This window comes from Chroicocephalus ridibundus, chromosome 1 (assembly GCF_963924245.1).
Source record: "Chroicocephalus ridibundus chromosome 1, bChrRid1.1, whole genome shotgun sequence".
Classification (NCBI taxonomy): domain Eukaryota; kingdom Metazoa; phylum Chordata; class Aves; order Charadriiformes; family Laridae; genus Chroicocephalus; species Chroicocephalus ridibundus.
In genome coordinates this window covers 113149278-113175934 of record NC_086284.1, presented here as the reverse complement: position 1 = coordinate 113175934, position 26657 = coordinate 113149278, and the positions used below count along the sequence as shown (strand labels likewise).

Here is a 26657-nt window from a genome sequence, read left to right as displayed (position 1 = left end):
CCAGATGTCACTGAAAATGGAAGGAGGTAAAAAAGTATGCCATAAGTGACTCCACAAGGATATTATAGAAAAGCGTTGAGGTCTTAGGAATGAAGAATATGCTGGATATATAATTGCCCAATATAATACAATAGACTTGGAAAGGCGGAAAGACTAGCATGGTTTCAGTAGGTGAGAGAAAAAGCAGAAATGAAAACATTTAAAAAGTAGAAATCAAGAAGTTGAAGAATGTGAAGCAATAAATGACAGCTCACATAAGAAAGAAAAATATATCAAACAGTAAAACCTTCAAAAAACACAAGCTGGGGGACATGAAATGTGCAATGATAAGCTGTATGTGGCATGTTGTGATACTGCTTCTTAATCACTGAAAATGTGGATCGGTGGTTTTCTTCCTAAAGTAGTATTTTATTTCTCTTTTTCAGTAAATATTTCTCAAAAAAGATGTGTGTATTAGGGAATACTTTTGAAATTGAACATCCTCTATATTTGGTAGTTATTTCATTTAGTATAATGGTCAAATTGTGAATTCTGTACTTAGCTTTTCTTGGCACCCTCTCCAGTAAGTTAATTGTGGCCACAGGTAATGGACTTCAGGTTTTGAATCAAACACATTAGCATAAATACCACATCTTTTAAAAGAGGAAAACTATTCCTGGTGATTGTTATGTAATTACTGATGCATTAATCAGCTGGCAAATGAGAATTTTTGCTTAATGATCATTGAATGCTGGTTTCACTCAGCCTTCTAACTGCCGACCCACAGACTGTGCTACTCCATTCCATATTCTTCCGGTGAACTGGATATGGAGAGGAAAAAAAGTGTGTGGAGCTGCTGCCATGTAGCAGCAAGGGTACGGGGAGAGGCAGACACGCTGGTTCACACAGAAGCGGACAGAAAATCAGTACAAGTCTGATTTACCCTATGCAATAAGTGGTGATCTCATGATTCAATAACTATTAGAAGAATGAATTCATGCTGTCTATGTGATATATATTCAGCATACAGGACAATGGTATTACCATGATATTACTTATTTTGCAATATCCAAAGCAACTAATAATTAGCAAAAATTCCAGAGTGCTTTCCTGTCTTCTTGATTCAAACCAAAATATAAGACTGTACAAGGAAACAATGATCAAATAAAGTCTTGCTACTGGGTACTGAGTTACCTTTCGCATTGTACTGTTTCTCGTTAATTCTGTTATGTGTATTCATTTTTCAGTCTGCTTTATGAAAATCTGTTGTATCTCTTTTTCTTATCGCGACTACAAAAGAGTCTAAATGCTGTTCATTCTATATTGACATGAGATGACTGTCATGTTTAGTTTTTCACATTATTAGCCTTTGGTTGATTTTTCCTTTGAATGCAAAGTATTTTAATCACAGTTACGGATTGAATATCTACACTGCTTTGAGAATAATGTCTAAAAATGTAAATGTTTAGATGGCCACTGTAGAAAAAGCCCATCAAGGTAAGTCATTGTATATACAATTCGGAAGGTCTGGATTTACAGTGAATCAAAACAGTGAACTCTACTTTTGAAGCAGTAGCTTATAAGGTAAATAATATTCCGTAAATTATTTAGTTAATTACAATATCTCTGCTTCATGGATGCAAGCCATATAGTTATGCACTAAAACATTTTTAAAGGGAATTTCATTGAAAGTACAGTGTAAGCGAACAGAATGACCTTTTCTTTTTTCTTTCCTCTGTGGTTAGCCGATTGTATAGCAAATTACAACAATCAGCTGGACAACAAGCAAACAAACCTGATGTTGCCTGAGTCAACTGTATATGGTGACGTGGACCTCAGCAACAAAATGAATGAGATGAAAACCTTCAATAGTCCAAATCTAAAGGACGGAAGATTTGTCAGCCAGCCTGGGCAGCCCACTCCTTATGCCACCACTCAACTCATCCAGTCAAATATCAGCAATAATGTTAACAATGGCAGCGGGGATACGAATGAGAAACACTGGAAACCCTCTGTTCAGCAAAAGCAAGAGGTTGCACCCATACAGTACAACATTATGGAGCAAAACAAATTAAACAAAGGTGAAGAGCTTTTAGCTTGTTTCTCCTCTTTAGGCATCAGAAGATTTTTGACCTTCTGGTGCTGGGAGTCTAAAGCTTTCAGGTTCAGCAATTATAGACTTCTGTGGTGCTTTTAGACTTCACCCTCTTTAGGTTTAGAAATCCACAGTTAGCAGTGTCGGAAAGTTAATTAGCACCACAATAACCTTCAGATATTGAATTTATTATAAGAAATAACAAGCTGTATCTTCAGAAAAGAGTTAAATAAAATACGTTTCCTATGGATTTGCGATTAATTTAAATTTAACAGTAGTTAAGGGATTGGTTAGGACAGAGGCCAGATATTTTATTCATAAGCCAGATGCATGGTAGTCACATTATACTCTACCTTAAATTTTAAATAGGTCAACCCACTCTTCCCAGTCGTGGATGGAGACTAATTAAATCTACATGTTCATGTAAACGAATGAAATTCTGCATATCAAACTCTGTAAAATTGTATTGTGTTGTACACTGGGGACACAAGTGGAGCAATCCAATTCATTTTAGACTTGTTCCTAGCAAGCCTTCGATTCACATATTGAGGGGCAATGCTACCACACACAGTTTTGGAAACTAAATTCCTTTGTTACCCTGACTGAAGTCTGTGGATCCAGAAGCTAAAAATAAATTGATTTCAGTGTTAACGGGAAACATCAGAATGTACTTTTGTGGCCTGGAGGGCATGTTTCTTTAATATAATGTGTGGGAGTTGGAAGAAATAGGTATGTGATTTCTTGCTAGTCCTCCAGGCTACCATGCAACCTCTTTTAATAACCTGATTTGCAAAACAGTATCCCTAGGAACTGGACCCATTCTAACTTGGAACTTTTTGCATGGATTGTTGTAACTCAAGTGATCGCGTAGTGCTAAGTTATCCAGTAAAAAGATACGTTTCATTACAGGAATGTTGATTTCTCTACTGGACCCATCTACTCACAGAGGAGTTCAAAGGGCAATATAAAATATGACACCTTCCCTTGACATAAACATGTCAAAAGAAAATTCAATTTTTGTAGCTCCTTCCTAGAGGGTGAAAGCTGTATTTTTTTTGTAATTATGTTTTCTTTCATGGACTGTGTATTACATATCTGTTTTGGAATTAAAACATGTTTGATTTTTATGCCCTGGAAGATACTGCATCTTTCAAACTGTGTATATTACAGCTGCGTATTCTCTAGCATATTGTAGTGTGGAAAGGCCCCCTTAAAGCATTGTCTGCTGACAGTCATATATACATATTTCAGAGTGTTGATTTACTGTTTATCCTCTGTGTAAACATATGCGGTATGTAGGGCTTCAGCGTGGTCTCTGGAATGCAACTAGGCTGAGAAACTATTACAGAATACACTCTGGTGTGGAATTTATCATTTTGCTCTTTTTCCCATGCTTACATTATCACAAACATTTCTGCAGCAGATGGGGACTGATTCTTAGTTTTGTTTATTTTTGTTTTGATTTGCTGTTTTATGAGTCACTATTCTGATCTTGGTTTTCTCATTTCCTAAGTCAAAACCATCTTGCTGATGATTATACCTATAGCTTTTGTGATGGGAAATAACCATTTTGATGAGTTACATGCTGTGCTTCATTGTTACTACTTTATGTCCAGTGGTTCTGTTTATGACGCAGTTTTATTTGCTGTATGAAGAGTAACTCAGCTGCTTTCTGTTCTCTATAAATTATTATTCCTTTTTGGCATGAGAGTACTGTTTTGTCAGATGAGTATTTTACTTCTGATAAAGTTTTACAGATCTGGTTGCCAAATCTAGATTTAAAAGTAACATACGTATATCAAGTGCTTTGGAACTGGAGAAGGAAGTTACGGTAATAGCCATTAGCGAAAAAAGGCCCTGCCTGTAGCTAGAACCTGCATGACCCGATATAAATAGAAATCTCCTTGGAGCCAGCAGGCATTAAACAAAGACCTCTTCTGTTGTAAACCCAATTCGGTGGAGCTGCATTGTTGCTACGGCAGATCATTCAGCCCTTGTACTACTGGACTGACTCCTACGTGGGTTCGTCACCTCTGAAATATAAAAAATAGTTACCGTAGTCCACTGGCTGCCCTGCATGCGTAAATTAAGCAGAGACCATGGAAAATCAATCAAGGTGACAGTCTATTCGCATGCAAAATGCTCACACAGGTCGTGTATATATCCATTGAGACTTAATCGTTGGCAGAGAGCAATGTGACAATGCTGTGCATAGGATTTCATTTTTGCTGTGGAGCTACTAAATTCCCGTGATTTTCGTTACACTTACAATTAGAGACAAGATAAAAATAAAATATGATTGTAGGATGATTTTCCTTTCAAAAATGAGTTTATTTATTTCTCACTATGTTGGGGAGATCTTATTTTGTGTTATAAAGCAGGTATATAAAAGTAGATGTGTTTCTGAAGGGTGGCATTAACTATACTATTAAACTTGCAGATTACCGGGTAAATGACAACATTGCTCCAACTATTCCCTACAACCAGTCATATGACCAGAATACAGGTGGATCCTACAACAGCTCGGACAGAGGCAGTAGTACATCTGGTGAGTAATCTACAGCATTTACCAAGCCTTAGGGTTTTTTGGTGTTTGGATGCTCTAGTCGTAGTTAGCACTAGTTACTGGACTTGCAGAAGGGATGGGGAGGAACCCACTGACAATAATACAGCACAGGGATGTTAAAATAAAAACTGGCCCAATAGGAGCCTGTATTTCTGTTGCATCTTCATGGCTGCTTAGTGCCATCTAAATGTCAATTGATTAATTGATTGTCCAAAATTGTGAAAGTCATGAAATCGATTAGAAGTTGAACTTCCTAATATTGATGCCCTACTGGTTAATATTATGGTCTCCAGATGGACAAGTCACAGAAATTCCTTTTCAGCTATGTCCTGCCCACCCCCCCACCCAAAAAAAAAAAAAAAAAGTATTATCTTCTTGGTACTTTACTGACTTCTTTTCCATCTTTTGGGTCTACTCACCCCAAACAACCTTATTCATGAATGGGCTCAAGACACAAGAACATTTGAGTGACACCTAACAGAACTGCTTTAAGAAATTTTTCATTTTTTAAACTAAACCCATTGAGTAAAAAAGCATGCATGCATAAATATAATTTTTACAGATTTCAGTGGCTATATGTCAAAACCACTCCTGCACATCTTTCAAATGTAGTCAGTAGATAACAGAAGTTAAATTTTCTCATCAGCATCTCCTGTGCAAAATATCTAAACATCCTTTGTAAAAATCTTGAAGTAAGGCAGCTTTTCGTGCCGAAGGATGCTGACCAGGGCCCTGAAATTGCACTCAGTGCTTTGGAACCACAGAATATGGCTTAATTCAAAAGTTATTTCTTCTCATATTGGTACAACCTGTTCCCTTTCAGCTATGATTTCTGTAGAGGTGTGTGAAGTCTTCGCAGCTAAACCAGAAACTACACACAGGCTTTCCTATAGGTCTGACACTTAGCCTATGTTTATTTAGATCAAGCCAATTACAGGATGAGTTATGGTCACAGTCACCATCTCCCTGGACTTTACATCTTCTAATCAAGACTGAGGCTTTTGTTTTCACCTTGTGTTCTGCTGTTGCCTTTGCTAGCCTGGTTGCCTTAGTCCTAACTTGCACTCGATTTTAACTGAGATGACTGAGGCACAGCAGAGGCATGAACATGTAGGTGAGTCTGCTGTGCCTTTGGGTGACCTGAATTCTCAGTGGCTGGGGTAAGGTAAGCATGGCTCCTGATTCTCCCAACTGCTCAGGAGTGTTTGTCTGGGAGCCAGCCTTTTGCCTACTCCCAGGTCGACAACATCGGGATGTGGTGCTGAGCCTGTGCTCAAAGATGTTAAGACCTGAAATTCAGCATGAAACATTTCGAGGGTATGAACCTATCCAAATTAAAAATGGGAAGGTGGCATTCTCCATGCTGATACCTATTATGGTTATTCATAACGCTAAAAATTTATAGTCCTATACCAAGGACTCCAGCAGGAATGAAGCAAGGTGACCAGAGTAATAAATTAATTGTGCTGAACCTCATATATATCGTGGTGCTCAGGGTGGAGAAGGAAAATGATGGTCGCCTTGGGATAGCTGAGGTCTTGCTTGACATACTGAGATACCAGAAAAATTAGTTGTACATAGCTAAAACATACTTTTATCTGGCAGCTAATGTAGGACAATAATGAGCAGAATTACTGCCCATAAGAATGGAAAATCTGAGACAGCGGAAGAGAAAAAAACAAGCTTCCTAAATCTCACTGCAACATATTTAATCAAGCGTGTAAGGCTCAACTTTGGCAATATAAAACCATGCTTCGGTTGAAGAGAGAAATGCAAAGGATTCTAAAACATGCTCAAAAATACGGTGATTTTATCTACAATTAAAGAAGTAACAATAACAAAGCAGGATAAAAATATATACTGAGGAACAATGGTAGAGTCAATTCTGATCATAGCCATATCCCAAGTTAAAATTCAAGACCACCTGAATAATTAGTCTTATTCAAAGTTATTGGAACTGTTAAAGCTGCATTGTTCTATTATGAGCTATAATTTCCAGTAATAGTAGTTGAAAACATTTGTGCCATACTTCATTGATCTTCTTTCTTCTTTTTTCTGTTATTTTAGTTCTTCTAGCAATTATTTTCAACTGCACCTGCCATTTAGACTAAAACTAGTAATTTCATTGTGCCTAAAACGTTTCAGTGGACAAGTACAAATTACATATATTCAGTGACTTAATGCAACAGTGGAACTTTAATAGATCATATCTGTATCATATTGTATTTAGGTTCCAGCAATTAAATAGTATAAAGGCACTTTAGAAAATATGTCTACAGCTCATTTGTTTTAGATGATAATCTATAATGTAATTAATAGAAGTAGGAAGCTCACTGTTAATGACATTGCTTGTAAAATTCATTTATGGTTTTATCGCATTTTGGCTATTTATTAACAATTCAAGTTTTGTATCCCATGTGCTTTTTCCATGTTATGTAAAGTTTCTGGTTAAATTCAACTGCTTTAAAATGTAGAGTAATTCTACACAGAAGCTACAATTACAAATTGGCGTAAAAAGGAGGAATGCCAGTTTATTCCAGCTCAGCACAACGGTCTATTTCCAGAGAATTCAAGAGGATCTGGGAGGGACTGCAGTTATTTTGTTTTTCAAAGCGTAGTGGTGAGGAGATGCTTAAAAGCATTGCAAGTAAGTATTGGGTTTTTTTTCATAGGGAGTCAAGGGCACAAGAAGGGTGCTCGAACCCCAAAGGCTCCCAAGCAAGCTGGCATGAACTGGGCAGATCTTCTTCCACCCCCTCCAGCACATCCACCTCCCCATAGCAATAGTGAAGATTACAGTCTTTCAGTGGATGAAAGGTAAGAAAGATGAATACATCGTCCATTTCTCACTTTAATCACTAGTTAATTGAACTGTAATTTGCCCTACAAGCTGGCAGTGAGACCTTCCTTCAGTGCTGTTCTTCAGTTGGTGTTCCTCAACTAGCTGTAGTGCAGCTATTTAGAGAGATCACCTACTGACAGTGGTGTGCATCCACTCAGTATATCCTTACTAAGCTGTTTTCAAGAGCACATGTAGTAATGACTTTTTTCTGGGCTATTTATGCATGTATCAGATAAGCTAATTACACAGTAAAAAATTAAGTCCTTATTTTCTTAAAAAATTAATTTTAGCTATGACCAAGAAATTCCTTGTCCTGTCCCACCTGCAAGGATGTATCTGCAGCAGGATGAGCTAGAAGAAGAGGAAGAAGATGAGCGAGGTCCTACTCCACCTGTCCGAGGAGCAGCTTCCTCTCCAGCCGCTGTCTCCTATAGCCATCAGTCAACTGCCACTCTCACCCCCTCTCCCCAGGAAGAACTCCAGCCCATGTTACAGGACTGTCAGGAGGATCTGGGACACATACAACACCAACCTGACCGGAGGTGTGTCAATGCAAACGTAGCGAAAGACATCTGACAATAGTCATCCTGGCCCCACTGAAAATTCCTGTTGAATTCAGTGAGGCCAAGATTTTCCCCATGATATTTATTCTGTTAATATTTAATTTCTAATCCAGGATGCTATAACTATTTGTAACCTAAGAAATAAGTAATTAAGTTGCTTTATTATTATACCGTGGAAAGAAATGCAGTATATCACTTTACGGTATGTACGATGCTGACAGAAGTTAAATTCACAGTCATCGGGATATTAAAGTGGTATCGTTAACACAGCTTACCATATAATTACAGTTCCATTGTTTCCAATAGATTTACTGCATTATTACCATAAAATAGCATGCATTATTTCACAGTAACTGTGCAATTAACTTGTCACCAATATGTATGAATATATATAAATATATAATTTATATAACCTATAGATTTTCCTCTTCTCATAAATCCTAATAGAGGAAATTATTGCTTGCAAAATTTTCTTAACATTTCCACCTACCCTTATTTAAAGGAATGACCAACATTAATAAAGATAGATATTTGTTATGGGGAAATTTTGTTTCTTCTCGGAGTTGCTTTTAGTACAAACTATTTTGCATATACACTCTCACAGCTCCTCTTTCATAGAACAGTGAATTCTGAATGAGGCTTTTTATGTATGATGCTTACGTGTCTTACTTTTTGTTAAGAAGGCACAGCTTTTTCCATCCCAAATTATATTTCTTTTATTATTTTTTTTTCCTCAGTGGTTTGCAGATATTGTTTATTACCACAAATATACAATCTTACCTGCAACATTCTAGTCATACTTTCTATTTTTATTGAAATGCAGGCCTATTATGATGAAATGAATTTGATCTTGACGACTAGACTGTAGAACTTTGATTTTATTAATGTAGTTTACTGGACATTTATGGATGCATTTTCCGGAATGTTTTTTGAAAAGTTAGTTCATTTTTATGTTTCCCTTTTTTAAGTAATCAGTAGTTGTTAAACTTTTTTTTTTAAAGGGCCTATATCTGCTTTTGCTTTTCTTCCCCACTTCTACTTGATCTGCCTTGTTTTGTTTTCTTTGTTCTTTACGGTAACAGTTCTTGTACTCTGTATCTTTTTCTCTTCATCTGTCTTCATGATCCTTTACACTCTTTTTATTAGTAGTTGGTTAATAATTTTTTTCCTGTAATTTCCATTGGCCCTGCTATGTCAAGGCACAGAAGTGTTCATTTTAATTACTTAAGTTTTATGGCTTATTTAGAGGTTAAACTAGCTGGACGCTAATGGAAAAGGGAAATACTAAGTGAGTGATGTGTTGTGAGTGACTTTCCAGAACCTCAGCTACCATGTTCTGGAGAGTGGGAGATGCGTACTGACATACAGAATGGAGTAGACATTGGAACAGATATATGAAAACATGCACAACCAGCCAGCAACTGCCTGGAAAGCAGAAGGTTTGCTCAACACAAAGACTCCTGGCTAGTCACCATAAATGTCATCAAAAGTAGTAGCAGAAGTATCTGGAAGGACGTTCCAATTTAAGCTCCTAGGGCGTCCACCTTACTCATTGAGTGGACTGAAAAAATAAAATGTTTTTTATTTTGTTCTTCCTACAATGATTAAGTCTAGCTTTGCTGAAGGTCTTAGAACTGTTAGTGACTACATTTGTCTATTTTATCTTCCTTTTTCAAACATTGTTTCTTTTCTTTTTTGGTACATCCATCTCATCAGTTAAAAAAGATTCACAGAATTCTATTTACTTCATTTGTAAAGCTTGTCTGACTACCTTTTCCATCTAACACCATTGATATGACCCATGGCATTGCTATTTAGGAGTTAGATGTACTGTGCTCAACAGCTGTAGCCCATTCTGGAAGGGGAGTTTCTGTTTGGAATATGGTGTGACAGTAGTTTCCAATTAAGAATACATTTTGAGTGGCATTTATCTGTATTGTTTTGGGGGGGGGGTTGTAAATGGTGGGTTTTTAGTGAAAATAATGTTTAAAATACTATTTATCATACTTTTTATTAGCTTTACTTGTAGTTGTGCTGAATATTATCTCAGTTTCCGATCCGAACCAGGCATCTAGAATATGATTCTGGTGGTGATGGTGTACTGTAATATTTCTGTGTTCAGTCAGCTTGCTAGAAGTATAGCAAAATGAAATACAAATCTGTGCTCTGGAAGAGCGAGCAAGCAAGCAGAGAAAAAAAGAAAGATTTGGTGAGATAGCAGATGATGTCAATGTTAAAGCGAGAGCTGAGATAGGAGACAATGTCACTGTTACAGCGAGAACCACTGCATCAGATAAAGTGAATGAAGTATTGTTAATTCTGTATGCCCATGAATCAGCTGCTCTCAATTAGCTTATGCTTAAAGGTTGTCAGACCAGCTGTATTTTCAAGAACTGTAGCGTATTTTGTAACCAGTTGCCTGTCTCCTAATACCAAAACCTAGAGAATACGAAGACTGGCAAACATATTACAAGGACAGTTGTCAGAGGAGCTTTAAATTAAGGCAGTAAAACCTTATTGGGCAAGGTCTCTAGTCAAAGTCAGGTATAGGTTCCCATGCAGCAATGGCTTCTGGGATTTGGGGGGAGGGAAGGTTATTAAATGATTATTGGGTATATATCCCTAACTGACCTTTGCTTTGATCTAATGATACCTGATACTTTGTCTCTTTAAGCTGGAGACACCAGTACTGATGATTTAACTTCAAAATAAATTAACCCATACATCTGTATGCATTTTGGTATCCTTGAGACCTAGAACTAATATTACAGTAGGGAATTCTTTCTTTATATTATCACCTAGGCCAATGTAAAAAATAATTAAATTACAGTATCTCTTTTCATATCCTTCTGAATCACTGGGGTGGGAGGAAGGAAGATAATGCTTTTGGAGCAATCTGTTTGGATAGAGGCATCTGTTGACATCGATAATTTCCAGCTACTGGAGCAATATACAGATGCTTCTTTTGTTCATACTCCCAAGGGTGCACAAATAATTTTTTTAAATAGTCACATGAACTGTAACCACCTCTTTGCCTAGCTGTACATGTGCTGGTTTAGGAAAAATTAACAGCTTTTTGCAAAATAAGGCAATTTTCATTAAAAACAGTGATAAAGGAACCATATTAAAAAATCCGATTTCTTTGTGGTAGATTTCCAACTACATAGCTGTCAGTCAGTTCTGATTTACAGCAAAAATAAAAACTAAAAAAAAGCAACCAACCATGAACCTTTCAGATATGAATTCTGTTGATTTAAAAAGGCAAGTCAAGCTTGTTGGGAAACAGATATTTTCATCAATCTGTTATTTTCTCTGACTGTGTTATGTGACTTCAACTCTTCTTACCCTTGTATTTTTATGCAGACGTCAACCTGTGAGTCCTCCACCCCCTCCAAGGCCTATCTCCCCACCACATACCTATGGATATATCTCAGGGCCCTTGGTCTCTGATATGGATACTGACGCCCCGGAAGAGGAAGAGGATGAGGCAGACATAGAGGTTGCCAAGATGCAGAACAGAAGGCTCCTTTTGCGAGGCCTTGAGCAGACACCTGCCTCCAGCGTTGGGGATTTGGAGAGCTCTGTAACAGGGTCCATGATCAATGGCTGGGGTTCAGCCTCCGAAGAAGATAACATCTCAAGCGGGCGGTCTAGCGTTAGCTCTTCAGATGGGTCATTTTTTACCGATGCAGATTTTGCACAGGCTGTTGCAGCAGCTGCAGAATACGCTGGCCTGAAAGTAGCCAGGCGTCAAATGCAGGATGCAGCAGGAGGTGAGTTTGTCCTTTGTTTGATGGGAGAAGAAAAAAAGATGGCCATTGTGAAATGTATTTATCCACAGCTGCTTCCTGGATTATTCTTGTCCTTACAATGTTTAGAAATTCAGGAGTGAGGGTCAATGTACGCTAGTGGAAGAGTCAGAAAAGGAGTTTTGGTTAAACAGATAAAAAAAAATTGGTGCTCTACACTGTTTTTCATAAGTATTTCCTAGTTTTTTTGTCTCATTGATTATTGCCTGTCTCCTCAGCCCTGCTGGTGGATTTCCACACAGCATTTAATCAGGGAGCGGGGGGGGGGAAGGATTACAGAATTGTATTCTTTTCTTAGTATAAGGCTCCCAGTGTTTTCAGTCACTCTTCATGAGAGATCTAATCCCTCTGTATTGAAATGTCCAAATAAATAGTAAACCTTTAGAGTCATATTTGCCCTGGATTTGAAAAAATATTGTAATGTATTTGTTTTCCATTCTATATTTTGTTGTTACCTTTTGAAGACCGCTGTTCACGCTCTTACTGTTGTATTATTGAGAGGAACTGGGTTTGTGTTGAATACATAATTTGAGAGCTGTTACTGGTTGCAGTTTAGAATATAGATTATGAATATGCAGTATGGCCTTATGCATATGTTTCTTACTTTTTTTTCTCGTGAATCACCACTGGACATATGAAATATGCTAAAATGTTTAGTGTTTTACAACATACTGGTTACTAGTAACACTGGGTGTATACAGGTAATCGGTCACCTGCTCAGTAACTAGGCCCAATGGATATTGTATATAGTTCAGCTAAGAGAGAAGAATACCACAGGGTAGGATGCAGGTTTTAAGCAGATCCATGAATGTTTTGCCAATCAATCCTATTAAACTGCCAAACCTGGAGAAGAGGTACTCTGTCTCAACTGTGTCCACCCTGACTCCACTGATTTGCAGCCTTCCTCCCATTTCTGATATCCTCTCCCAGTTAACAGTCCTTTGTTTCATTTCAACACAGCTGTTCATCATGAAGAGTGAGAGGGGAGGTAATTTAGTAATTCTGGATGAAATCCTGGCCGATTGAAGTAGGTGGCAAAACTCCCATTCGTACCCACAGGACCAGGATTTTATCCATTTTCTACATATACATTCATATAAATTTTTGTGTCTATCTGTGTGTAAATTTATATATTTAGAAAAGATGTTTTTACATCCTGTTCCTATTACAGGTAAATAATTTTACAACAGTCAAGTTCATGTTATGCAGTCATTTTTATGTATTTATGTTACCCGTACCTGACTGCACAGCCTAAAAATGTGACGCTTCTTATCAGCGATTAAGCTGTGATAAAATCCCAGTCGTACATCCCTGACGCACTCCTGGTAATTCACTCAAAGAGATGGAGAGGCCATCTGTACCCGAGACCTGCTACGGCATGGGTGGCCTCATGCCGCCTGAGTTAGGGGAGATGAAAACCCTTCTGAAAGTGAAATGTTTTGTTGTTTCTGGAAGGCAAGAAGCCTGCCTGTGCCTGAGTGCCAATGGTGTTCAGCTTCCTGGGGCAGGAGCTACCAGCTACTGTCCAGTTGGATAATTTCTGTGCAACTAAGCCAGCCTGTCTACTGATAGGATACCAAATGCTTCGATTTAGTTACGGCTCTCTCTAAAACTGATTACAGGAAGGATGAGCTTTATTACTGTTCCAACAGTGCATTTTCAGGTTTTGTATAGCTAGGTCATTCTGATGTGAAAAAAGAGAAAGTGTGAAACGTCTCATTTTAGATAAGAAAAATAATAGCTATTGTTCTGTAACAATTTCCAGGCCGTAGACATTTTCATGCATCACACTGTCCTAGACCCACCAGCCCCGTGTCTACCGACAGCAACATGAGTGCTGTTGTAATACAGAAGGTCCGACCTGCCAAAAAGCAAAAACACCAGCCAGGACATCTGCGCAGAGAAGTCTACACAGATGGTGAGTCCACTGAAACGGGTGAAAACGTCAGTGAACCTTTCTAAATATGCATTCAGTGTGTGTGTGTGAAATTTTTCCACAGAGATAACATTATGTTTCAGAATTCGGTGATTTGTGTTTCCTGTTGCTAAACACACTGAACAGATTAATCATTTTAAATGCCAGAGTTCCTTAATACTGTACATTGATGCTGCCACTCCAGAGCCTTGCACCTGTTTTCTGTAGTGTCCTAATCGGCTAATTACTGTCATTATTTAAGAGCCCAGATAGCATAAATAGTACAGTCATTGAGAATAATGTGTGGTTAGGATTGAAGTCTTCGTTCACATGACTGACTATTAAAACCTTCAGAACGTCTCTGTTCCTGGAAAAAAAACAATTTGCCATTCAAATGGTGGGCAGCACAAATCAATGAATTTTAATCCTGACCACAGCATTGTTGCAAGCGGTTACTTTGTGAGTAAAAGCAAAATCTAATCATCTTCTTTCGTGCCTTCACACACAATATCAACTCTTGCTGAAAAGGTAGTGCTTGTATTCCCTTGGGAGTGTAGGAGGATAATGCAAACATTGTGATGTTGTCTAGAGAGAGCCTTTAATGAAAATGCCTCAGGTGGTGCAGCTTTTATTAAAGCGCTACCTTCCAGTTTTATAAAACAACCCACAGGCTTTGTTGGAAATTCATGTAAGATAAATTCTCCAAGACTTAACCTGTCTTGTCAAGTTTGCTAAATTCGCTAACAGATGAGGGGAAAGAAAGGCATCGTTCCCTACCTCCTGGTTCTCCACAACAACAATCTGATTAGGACTTTCATTACCAGTTTGAAATTTTTCAAAGAGGGGCATCATTTGCCATTATCATATGAAAGCCTAATATTATAGATCCTTATCCAAGGTTACAAGAAGGGAGTTTTGAGCCACTTCTCCCTATGATTCCTGCCACTTGACAAAAAAATTTAATACAAAGCTCACAGCACGATGAGCAGAAGTAATTTAGCAATGAGTGGTTGTCCGTGCTATTATCTGTACTTTATTCTGAGTATTTTCGCTCACTAGCATCTATCTGATATTAGGCTGCATTAAATACTGGCATGACACAGTGCACCTGGGCCTCTTGGCTTATGCCCAGGCCCCTTCTGTCAGTGAAACTGAGCTGTTGGAATATTATCTGATTTCAAGAGGTTATTACAGTGGTTTTGTGCATGTTTGCTTCTGTGAAAGGACAACACAAGGTGTAAATCCCAAAACCGTACCAGAAACGTTATGTTTCTGAGACCCTTGTAATGGCATTTTGCAAGATTTTATGGACATTTTATCAGCTTTTATTCTCTTGAAGGGAATGCTCTTAACTGAGTAATTGGCTGAGCATCAAACCTCGATACAAACACAACAGCTAGGACATCAGAAATAAAATCTGAATGGGAGTTTTATGTGGCCATTTTCTTCTAACACAGGAATAAATAAGAGGTGGGCCAGTATTTGATGACAGGCTTTTGTGAAAGTAATTATACAAAGTTAAATCATAGAGCATTGTGGTTAGATATTGCAATAGATTTGACAATCATGATCAATATTTGTTTTGTGTTATATAGCACCTGCTTACTTCAGCATATTTTCTAATTAGGTAAGAATTTCTGCTAACCTGTTTAGTGTGCAATACAGTATGGTCATTCAGGGAAAAGCAAATTACTTCTTTAATTTCTGCAGAACTAATAAAACCCAGTTCAAAGGTTGAAGGGCTTGTTTGGTTTAGACTTTTTAATTATTTTTTGTTTCTCCTCAATCCATTTACATAAGCATATTTGGAACCTTACTGAAGATTCTAACCATTCGTTTTAATAGCCACATCTAATATATTGTCCCTTCAGAATTATCTATAAAATAACATTTAGTAATTGTTTTCCTTAAGTGGAGAAAAGTGATGTGGAGACGTGAATGAAACATATAAGCACAATTGACCTTTCCCAGATATGTTTAGGTTTTTCTATTGGCTTGATGTTACACTGTTGCTTATCTTTTTTATAAAGGAGTGCCTGATACAAAGATTTTTTTTTTCTTTTCTCTTAGTGGGCAAACATACGTGTGTTTGCAGTAGAGCAAAGCAGATATTCTGAACTTAAGCATTTATTGGTGGCAAGAAGCATTGAATAAATACTAAAAAGAGAAAAATACATTGCTGCATTACTTCCTCAGCCTTTAAAATGGAATTTCACATATAGAGAATTTTCTATTCCCCAGTTACCTGAATCAGTATTTGCTAGCAGTTTCATGAAATACCACTGTCATGAAGAATTTACATGATTGGCTGACAGAAAAGATGTATAAATAAATTAAGTCTTTGCATAAATGGTTGAAAATGCCCAGAGTATTATCAACAGCAATATATGTAAGTCTTAAAAAAATTATGTATTTATTTTTCTTTATACAGCAAGATTTCTGCGTTTGTTCGTTACTGACGTAGCAGTAGAAGGTCTACTATTGCCCTTTTTTAAATAAGGGACAGTGTTCTGTGATCTACTCTGCATCGTATAAGTAGTAACAATCTTGTATTTTCTGCTAGCATTAGTTCAAATCAGTTTCTACTTTATGTGGAATGGGATTTCAGCTCAGTTGTATTGTTCCTTGACAGTCATCCAGGCAGTGAAATGTTCTCCATATTTGTTGCTAAAAATCTTTGCTCGGTAGGTGGTAAGGATTAAAATGTATGAATTTTTAATTGCTCTTCATCTAGCCTTTTAGAGAGTTAACTACTAAGAGTGCATCACAAGAACCAACTAACAGATGTATCCTCCTTCTCAACCTTGCCTGACCTACTTACATATTTAATTTAAGAAACCGAATTTTAAAAGAATATTTTTGTCTTTTCTAAAATTATATATATGATACTCTCTTCTGAACTGTCTTGAATTGATTTATTAGTAGCTACAAGCCCTCAGAATTGTAAGCATTTAGATAAAAAGGATAAAATTGCTTTGCTATTGCTTCGATTCAGTAGGTCTTTCAATACAAATTACGCCATTGACAGTTAACACGAGATTTTAAATCCTGATTCTTTTTTAAAAAATACTAATGTTTTCACAACTATCTGGTTGAGACTGTAACTGAGTTATTTAGCTGTATTATCCATGACATGATGTTAGGGCAGCTGAATTCTTACAAAAGGCAGTTGAATATCTGCCAAATATTTCCCTTAATTTTCACTTTGACGTGTTAAGCCATTATGCATGCTGGCATCATTTGTACTTTTGTCTCCCTCTACCTGTGCGGTACAAAAAAGTCTATTCTGCACAAATTTCAAGCAAGGTGAAAACTAAGTAGGAATGTGTTTCTTACCTCGGCTAAACCCCAGCTTGTTATTGAATTATAACAATTTTCAGATACCTGCTCTCTTTGCAGTCCTTACTTTTGATCCCATTGTGAGATATTTTGTAAATGTTGATTTTGTTATTGAGGGAGTTTTTGTGGAGTAAAAATTGTCTTGATAAAAGCATTATGTAAATATACATACAGGCAAAAAAAGCCCCTATAACCCAACAACCTACTGCTTTTATACATCATATTGGATTTTGCTGTATCTGTTTATTCATCCAATTATTATGTACAGTTTGAGCCATGTTTCTTGAAAGACAAAGCATGAAAATAACTTCAGTACATGAATAATAGTAGCTGAGGTTATTATGTATCTAGGAATCCTAAATGATCTTAAAGCTTTACGAAGTCAGGAACAATCTTGAGTTTTGCATGCCTGCATAAATATGCAATAGGAAAAAATTCACTCTGTATCTTCTCCAATATTGCATCAAATCTGTAACTGCTGTTTGCTTCAGGGTATGGCTGTAGAAATCTACAGCCTGATAGAGCTTAAACAACAGAGTTGCCTAATAAGGCCTACTTCCCTCATTTGTCACTACTTACAGTTCATCTTTTTGTGCTTATTTGTGGTTTCTCCACTTCAGTGCCAAACTAATTTAGCAGATTATTTTTCCCCACTGGTGTTTTTCTTATCCCATGACTCCTGTATATGTTCTCATTTAGAAAATTATCATTGCTCCTTTCAAAAGACATATATGGAAGGTTTCCCCTGTAGACCATGCTATGAAATGGCATCCCTTGATTGTTTTAGTTACGTGGGAAGCAGTACAACAGTAATATATAGACATGAATGAAACATGCAAGCACAGCTGACCTTTAACAAATACTTCTGAGTTCTTTATATTGGTTTGATGTTGCTTTGTGATTTATTTTTTATTCCTTACAATGGAAGCTTCCATTTTCCTTTTAATAAGAAGTGTGCCAGTTTGTACTCGAGGAGGCAGATTGAATCTGGATTTTCTCTGTGATCTGAGCTGTTAAAATAAATACCACAGGGGTGTAATAGTGTTGACCTCTGAAAAGTTGCTTCTTTTTTTTTCTTCTGTAAAGGCATCTTCTCAGCGAGGAGTACTGTGTTGTAATGAAGATTTTTATAGTTTCCCTGCAGGTTGCAAAAATGTTCTTGAAAGAGAATATCACTTTTCTTTAGTTATTACTGTACCATAGAGCAACTGCTGTTTTATGAAACTTTTTATATTAATGCATCTTTCCTTTCCATTGTCAAGACTTAACACCACTTTGTTCATTGTCCTGTGTAGCTGGATAGGATTCTTGAATAAAGTAGTTTGTTCCAAGTTGTATTTTACAGGCTACAGGAAAGATGGTGTTCCTTCCCTTTGGTGTTCAGCTCCTGCATTGCTGTGCCACAGCTGTGGGAGACTGGCTCCAAGGGTGACTGAAAAGGCTTGGTTTAAATACCTACACTCCCTTTACATCAGCAGGCTCAACAGAAGGGCTATTCAGTACTCTGATAGCTTAATAGAGACACTGAGTGGGGAATGTGAGACACAAGATATTGCATGAACAGCTATGGCTCCAGAACCCGCACTTCTGAGTTTGAGTACCTTCACCCACTTCTGATTTGGCGGCGTCTTTTCTGAGGGAAGGCATGTGAGAAGGATGTTTTCCAGAGAAAGGAAAATGCTGTTGAATCTCCTCAAGCTAATGAAGAGTTTATCTTATTTTTTAAATTTTGACCAAGTTCTATAATCACTTAAAGTATTTTGCAAAAGGTGGGAACATCACCATCTCCAGCATTGCTTTTGAAGAACAGTTATTGTGCTTGATAAGCTTTGGGCTGGATCTGACATGGTCTGATGCACTGGGTGCTTAAGGAACATATCACATGCTATTCTGACATCTTTGCATGATTTTTCACCTAGTTGTTGAATTGTAAGATGTTACATACTTCTTCAGACTAGAGTTTTTTGGAGCAGGTGTTGACACTTAGGCTTACATGGCTATGGAGCCCTGTGATCCAAATGCCCAGATTTGTAGGCACATTTAAACATCTACGGGTCCGGGCAGCACAATGAAACTGGTTTGGTTTGATCTTTGGTTGCTAGAGCTCACAGGGCATTTTTAGATGCATAGAGGAGGTAGTCTGAATGCCCCCCTCATCTGTGAAATTATAGATTTCCATTGCTAAAGTTGTGTATTAGACAAAGGTTACCACGGTAAACCATGTTTAAAGCATTATGGATAACAAAGGAATGCAACGTAACTGATCCTGTGCTTTCTTGCCAAAATCTGTTGTATTTCATGTATTATTGAATCAGAAGTTGCCTCTCCATTTTACAGCTTTAGTTCCCTCAGTTAAACAAGTCCAGTCCATTGTCCACAGATCTGTCTTTGTTCTTACTAGACTATACTCTAATAATTCCCACTCCATAAATGAAATTATTTTGATTCAGCCACTTAGTATATCCAGGCATCCAGCTAATTTACGTTATGCCTTCTCAAGTTTTGGAAACAACAGTGCTTTTTCTTAAAAGACGTCTGCAAATGGTGAGTGTTAAGTAGATGCTTAAATTAAGTGTCAGTATTTAATTGTTTACCTTTAGCTACTTTCTAAAACAGATGTTCCCCAAACTGCTAGGTTGAAAAATAAACTACTCTACACAATTTGCAAGGAATATGAGGCCAGTTGTTCAACTTGTTCTTAGCTAAGAGGAACAGAAGGAAAGAAGTTTCTGTGTTTCTTGTTAAATGGATTTGGTCTCTTGTTCAAGCTATAAATTAGAACAAGGAGAAATTTTCTTGGTTGCTTGGTTGTTTTTTTGTGGTTTTCGTTTTCTCACTTTTTTCCGGTGGTTTGTTTTTTTTTTTCACTAAGACAGTGGAGTTAATGCAGCAAGAATGGTGTTAGAGATCTCATTTACTTGAAGTGCGTGCAACGTTAGGAAGTGAACTTCACATCTTTATTCCTCATCATGCCATCTGATAAAATTTCCAGGCTTATTTAAAACAGGCCAAGGGCAGTTCCAAGTTATGTCACCAGTTTAACGTGGAGGATGGTGCCCAGTAAACCTGCATAGAGCACTGAATTCTGCATTGCTACACCTTTCCACAGGGCTAGATCGAGTCATTTGTGCTTTGTGTCACTGGGAAACCTCTCGAAAATATCTGGCATTTGTCATATCTGAATGTATACGTATATGTTAGATGGCTGGTTTTTTCTTATTCAGGAGTACTACCTTTATTCTTGGCTCAATTTAGTAAATTTTCAGTTGAAATGTTCTCTTGAATAGTCTGTGAATTAGCTGTATATATAGTGATGGTGTTTGAAAAACACAGCTGCTCCAAGATTTTTGTGGAAGTAGAAAGAATGAATGCACACTTATTATAAAATGCTGAAGTTACATTTTTTAGTAGTGCTGTTATTTATTTTTTTTAGCAATCTTACTTGGCAATATTAACCTCAGAAACATCTTTCACGTCTCAGTTTTTTTAACGTGTTGTTCTCATATATATGTGATTTGTTCCTACAGCTTTGTTGTGAACTAGTTTGAGTTTTATATTTTTTTCCTTCACATTTTATATTCCACAGAGCACTATTATATCCTGATGAACAGTTTACATATTCTAGTTTTAAGTCGTAATGCAGGAATAGAAAAAATTAATTAAGTAAAACATATGTGTGCCTTATAAATACTATTTCAAAATATACAGAATTTTAGAACCCCTTAAGCTGTGCTAACTTACAGAGACAAATTCAAAAGTCTTGTGTGTCTTTTTTGCTTTTTTTTGTTCTTCCTGAGACCTTGTTACATCATTGATCGAGTGTGGATTTTTTTATATCTCAGGAGACACCCAAACATCAGGTATATGTATGTTAGATTAACCTACTATTTTGAAAGAAGAATGCAATAATCAATATAATTTATCCTCACGTGTATCATCAGTGCATCTGATATATGTTCTTACACCCCACCCGACTTGCTTTAACACTCAGCGCACTGAAAACCTTGAGTAACTATATACCACGAGCTGCTGTGTTCTTGAATGGACTCAGCAAAAATGATAAATATTGGCAAAGATACGCTAATATCTTTTAACTCTGTTTTGATATCCATAGCTGATATATTAATATCCAAGTGCCTAAAGCTTATGATGGCTTTTTGTGATGATTTTTAAGAAAATATTGTGATTTGAAAAAGCAGTGAAAGAGCTTTGCATTTTTAAAGCTCAAGCTTTGGAAAAATACTCATCAGGAGTTGTAACAGTAACATAACATTTTTTGGGGTGGAGAGAGAAGGGCAGAGGGAGGGCTGAAAGTAAATAGGGCATCTGTTTCTTCAGTGGAACTTAAATATTATTTCTTAATTTCATTAGTGTATGATGTCATTGTAATTATTATTCTTTTTCAACTTTGTAGACTTGCCACCCCCTCCTGTGCCACCTCCAGCTATAAAATCACCAACCGCCCAGTCCAAATCACAGCTGGAGGTGCGGCCGGTCATGTTGCCAAAACTTGCTTCTATAGAAGCGAGAACAGACAGATCTGCGGAAAGGAAAGGAGCGAGCTACAAGGGGAGGGACGGGGTGGATGGGCGACAGCATTCAGATGTGCGGACAAATTCGGGAGAGCGGAGAGAATCACAGGAACAGCAAAACGATGGGAAACTGAGAGGAAATAAAGCACCAAAACGAGACGGCACACCAGCAAAAACTCATCTTCTTCAAGGTTATTTTGCATGCTCTGGGTTTGATGAAGCATTGCGTGTTGATCGGAGGGAAGAGGCAGCTCTTTCCAGGTCTCTCACACCAATGGTGACAGTGAAGTTAGGTCACCTGAATTGTCACCACTTGTTGTAATCATAGGTGCTCATACAGGTCACAGTGCAGGTTCTAATTAGGATAAAATGGAAACAAAAGCTTATGAAAAACATAAATTTTCTGTCTTGCTTTCCTTGTGCACCCATCATGTATTAAAGCTAACGCCGAGGAAGCCCAAACAGAAATACTCCTTGAGAGCTGTAAAGATCAGTGTCCTTGCCCCTACCATACATTTACAGTCTAGTTAGGTCTAATCTATCTAATTATAATCTAATTTACAAAGGATCTAAGTGAAGCCAGATAGTAGATCTGTAACTCAGATGTTTAACTTTTCTACCAAAGAATTGGCACTTGGCTCTTTTTTGTCTATTTGTAAACCTATTCCTGTTTAAATAATAAGAAAGCCATAGTAGTAATGCATTAGTTATAAAAACTAACCGACATGGCATTATATGAATCAGACCTGATCAGTGTAATCTCTTGTTTATGGAAGTTGGTAAGATTACTAATTCCTGATTAATGGAACATAGTTAATGAAATTTGCCAAGTGTTCACTAAGGCTTTCAACACAGATTCATGCAAAAGCGTGGTCCTTTCTTCCTACAGGTATCCAGGGTCAATATCAGGGATGATTGGGCAGTAAGCTGGTTTAATGGTCACATTAGTAAGAGATTGGTACTGATTACGGTGGATTACTATAGAGAAAAGTTATTAGACGTTTACCTTAAGGGGAAATTGTAAAACATGCCCACTAATTTTGTTTCAAATTCATTTTGAGAAATACATGGTCTAATATTTAGATGCAGTGAGCTCCTTGTGAGTATCATGCATGTATTGTCATTTCCTCCTACTCAGTCATATTGAAAATATACTACAAGGGTTGGTTTTTTTCTTCATTTTCCTGTAGAACATAGAGCAGTGATCGTAAATTGAAATGAAGTGGACAGTAATCATGAATTAGTTTTTCTGTGGTGAATGTTACCAAGTGAATACTATAAATTTCCTTGAGAAAGCTTCTATGATGCTATTATGGAAACAGTGTATTTCATATTCCTGTCAGGCATCACTTTAAACCTACTGAGGATCATAAAAAGTAAAATAAATCAACCGTGTGCAGAAATTTTAGCATCTCAGTATCTCTGAGCTTGTAAACATAACAATACATATATTTAATTATACAGAGGACATCCTGCCATATTCTAGACCAACGTTTCCGACATCAAATAATCCTAGAGACCCCAGCTCCTCCAGCTCTATGTCATCGAGAGGATCAGGAGGTAGACAGAGAGCAGATCAAGCAAATATAGCCCGAAGGAATGTTGCAGAAATGCAAGTACTGGGAGCATATGAACAAGGAGAAGAGGAAGAAGAAGAGATGGAGGTAACAGCGGTTGTACTACTGAATATAACTAGAATAAGGCTATTTTCTGTGCTTAGACAGATGCCAAGAAAAAACACTTTTGAACCAGAAATATTTCTCTTCAGAAAAAATTGGTACATTTATCTGTCTGTTAATGTTATGCGCAATCCAAGAAAAGAAACTTTAAGAAATGTGTCAAAAACATAAAAACCAAGTAATACATAGCATAGTATAACTGTCACCACACTAAAACCTATGGAACAGAACTTACAGAAATACAATATTTAAATGTGCACTTTACACTATCCAGATTCTTTCAAAAGTGAAGCTAAAGTATTAGAGCATCTAAGAACACCTTGACATTGCCTTTCACATTTTTTGAAAGTTTATCATTTTAGATTTTCTTAGATATTAAGGCATGAACTTTTTTCTTCTTTTTTTTTCCTGCCTAACGATATGAATTCAATTTAAATCCTGGTTGTAGAAAGGGTATCCAACACGCAGTCACGTTGCTGCACACAGTTAAAATTAGTAATTATTATTTAAAGGTAACAAATCTCTAAGAAGTATGTGAAACAAACTTTAAATAATAAAATCTAACATGTAGTCATTTATGTGGTTTTTTTTTTCCATGCAGGAAACAGAAAGCTGAAGACGACATGTACTGTAACAGGCTTTTAAAATCTAATCAGAAAAAAAAAAAAAATCACTTAAGATGCCTCAAGTCTGATGATGTTTGACGCCAGAAATAATGTTCAGTGCAATCAGAGTGTACAATTTTTCATTTTTCTTCATGCCATCCAAATGCTAGTTTTTTATTTTACTCTTTCTTTGTAAACCCTCCTTATTAGGAACGGCCCTTGCCTATTCCATAACGCTAAGTGCATCACCTTCGCTGCCCAAGAAGGCAGGTAAGCTGCTCTTCGTGGTACTTGGGCCAGCTGCTGCTTCAGGATTAGAACAGAAGGGGATTCCAGAGCCTGGGATCCCGAGGTTTCTCCCCATCGAGGCGGTGCTTAATACACTGCCCGTACACCAGTGAGCCCATCGATAACGTCGCAAGTAATACAGCCTTTTTCAAAAAAAGCCCCAAAGTGAACACCACGCAGAACATTCTTTTATTCTCGGGGTTTCACTGTAGTCTGCAGTTAGTGCAAATGGTATCTTGCAATTCCAGTACAGACTGTGTGTCCTGTTTTCTGCCAGTCTCTTGCTAACCTTTTGCAGATGATACAGTTTTACAAATGCAAGTAAAATTAATTTGGGATGAGGTGGCTCTTATTGTAAATATGTACTCATTTTAAACCCCCTGTGGTACTTTGATTTGTCTTTCCATTTTCATCGTTAAGTACATTCTTATTAAAAATGTCCTTTGGGATAGGCAGGAGGTAAGCCAATGTGATTGCTATTTGCCTAATCATGGCATGAGCAAGTTTATCTGAAACTTTTTCTAATTTTCAGCTTCAACAATGCTTATAAAAATGAGCAGGAAAATCAATGGACATTTTTAATAATGATTGGGTAATATCATTAACTGTTACTGGCCCAAATCTCAGACCTCTACTTGTGTCAATTCACCTTAAAGAAGAAGTGCCACTTAAAGAAGTTTTGTTTGATCTTGGCAATGAATTTTTTTTGTAATGCACTGCTTATCTTTTTTTTTTTTTTTGGTTTTAAAAGCACAATCACTAAACTTTGTTTGTAAACCATTGTAACTATTAACCTTTTTTTTGTCTTATTGAAAATGTTAAGCATTTGTTTGGGATATTTTTCATCTTTTTGTTAATGCTCTATGTTTGTATTTGGAATATTTGAATGATGACAGACGGTAAAGTAACAAACGTAAATGTGGGCCATAATCAAAACACTTCTCACTTTTCCTGGACTTACAGAAAATTATCAATTTTGCTGTGGCCTCTCTCAACATTGGATTATCATTAAAACTGAAATAGAGGCATTAGTTGCATTGAATTTGCCAAATGATGTCCTCTGTCTGTAGATTTTATGATCTTTTTTGTAATTATAAAATTTCTTTGTCATTGGTGCTAATGGAAAAATGTGTGTTTGTTTATTGACAGCTATCAGGACTAGCCCCAATGAAAAAAAAAAAAAAGAAGAAAAAAAAAAAGTGTTTTGGTGTTTACCGAGGACTGAAATTTTTCATTTAGCTAATTTTTAAAGAAAGGTTCCATAGAAAGGGTGCGCAGTACTAAAGGAACAATCCATGTGATTAATGTTTTCATTATGTTCATGTAAGAAACCTCATATTTTAGCCATAATTTTGCATACTGAGGATCCAATAATCAGAAAAGTAATTTTTGTCACATTATTTATTAAAAATGTTCTCAAATACATTCTTTTTCTTGCGTAGTTTCTTGTGTTCCCTGAAACGTAATTTTAGGGCCAACTCTGATCTTTTTCTATTGATAAGAGTCAGAATCTGTTCCAGTGAAATCATGCTGTTATACAGTAGCATGAACAAAGTGGGAGAGCTGTACGCAGCCTAAGATTTTACATAATTACAATTGATTGCCTTAAAGATCTGATTTCTGGATGCTTCATGAACTGTGATAACGCAAACGTCTCTTAGCCTGCCAATTTCCAGAGAGAGCTGATGAAGAAAATCTGTACCAACAAAAGCATTCACCTCAGGGGTGAGATACATTTGTTACAAAGGAAATAAGATCCAAATATGTGAAGGGAATGAATATTATGAGTCATATGTTTGTTGGGGCCTGCACAAATACAAGTTTTCTTACCTGCCTGCCATCGTCCCTCACTGCAGCCATTCTGTGGTCGGCAGAGTCCTGCTGTGGATCACAGTCGAGTAGGGGATGGTCCCTTTTCCGTTCTTGCATTTTCATAACCTTGTGTTCTTACCAATCACCTCATCCTTTCCCTTTCTTGCCCTACACCCATCATCCCCGTTTAAAAAAAAAAAAAAAAAAAAAAAGAGAGAGAAAAGATAGCCACCACGTTCCTTAAAAAAAAGTCACTATATCTTTTATTCAACAAAACCTTTTTGCTCCTTGTCTTTTTGACTGCCATACTTCTTTCCCAAGAGCTTTAAACAGTCTGGAGCCAGATCCTAAGGCGCTGCAGGGTACTGCTGCACCAAATATCTTGCCACAGCAGAGTGCTAGAGCCTTGACAACTTAATCAGGCGTAAGCCTCAAGTATATTTTTTTTCATAATTGTAGCTTTGAAGTAGATATTAGGATAGTAGAATAAGTTAAATATGTTACCTTTCTGTGTTGCTTAGTGGGGGGTTTTTTGGGGTGTCTTCAGCCCTCATGGCGGAGTTCAGACTGGCATGTGTTAGAGCTGCCAACATAATCCAGACAGGAGCCTGTAGACCAGACTGTGCCACGGGA

The 26657-nt window shown here is 37.1% G+C and overlaps 1 protein-coding gene across 6 annotated transcripts in view; it reads left to right on the top strand.

The window, feature by feature from the left end:
- Nucleotides 1–25604, top strand: part of ROBO1 (roundabout guidance receptor 1) — a 740954-nt gene extending 715350 nt beyond the window's left edge. For 5 of the 6 annotated variants that reach the window (XM_063347718.1, XM_063347745.1, XM_063347728.1 and 2 more), the window contains 9 exons: nucleotides 1725–2060; nucleotides 4515–4622; nucleotides 7313–7457; nucleotides 7773–8024; nucleotides 11409–11818; nucleotides 13620–13772; nucleotides 21523–21831; nucleotides 23105–23304; nucleotides 23921–25604. In XM_063347718.1, the coding sequence (XP_063203788.1) occupies nucleotides 1725–2060; nucleotides 4515–4622; nucleotides 7313–7457; nucleotides 7773–8024; nucleotides 11409–11818; nucleotides 13620–13772; nucleotides 21523–21831; nucleotides 23105–23304; nucleotides 23921–23935 (1928 nt within the window). In that variant the 3' untranslated portion in view covers nucleotides 23936–25604. The remainder of the gene's footprint in view (nucleotides 1–1724; nucleotides 2061–4514; nucleotides 4623–7312; nucleotides 7458–7772; nucleotides 8025–11408; nucleotides 11819–13619; nucleotides 13773–21522; nucleotides 21832–23104; nucleotides 23305–23920) is intronic. The other variant, XM_063347736.1, reaches the window with a different exon arrangement.
- The last annotated feature ends 1053 nt before the right edge of the window (nucleotides 25605–26657 follow it).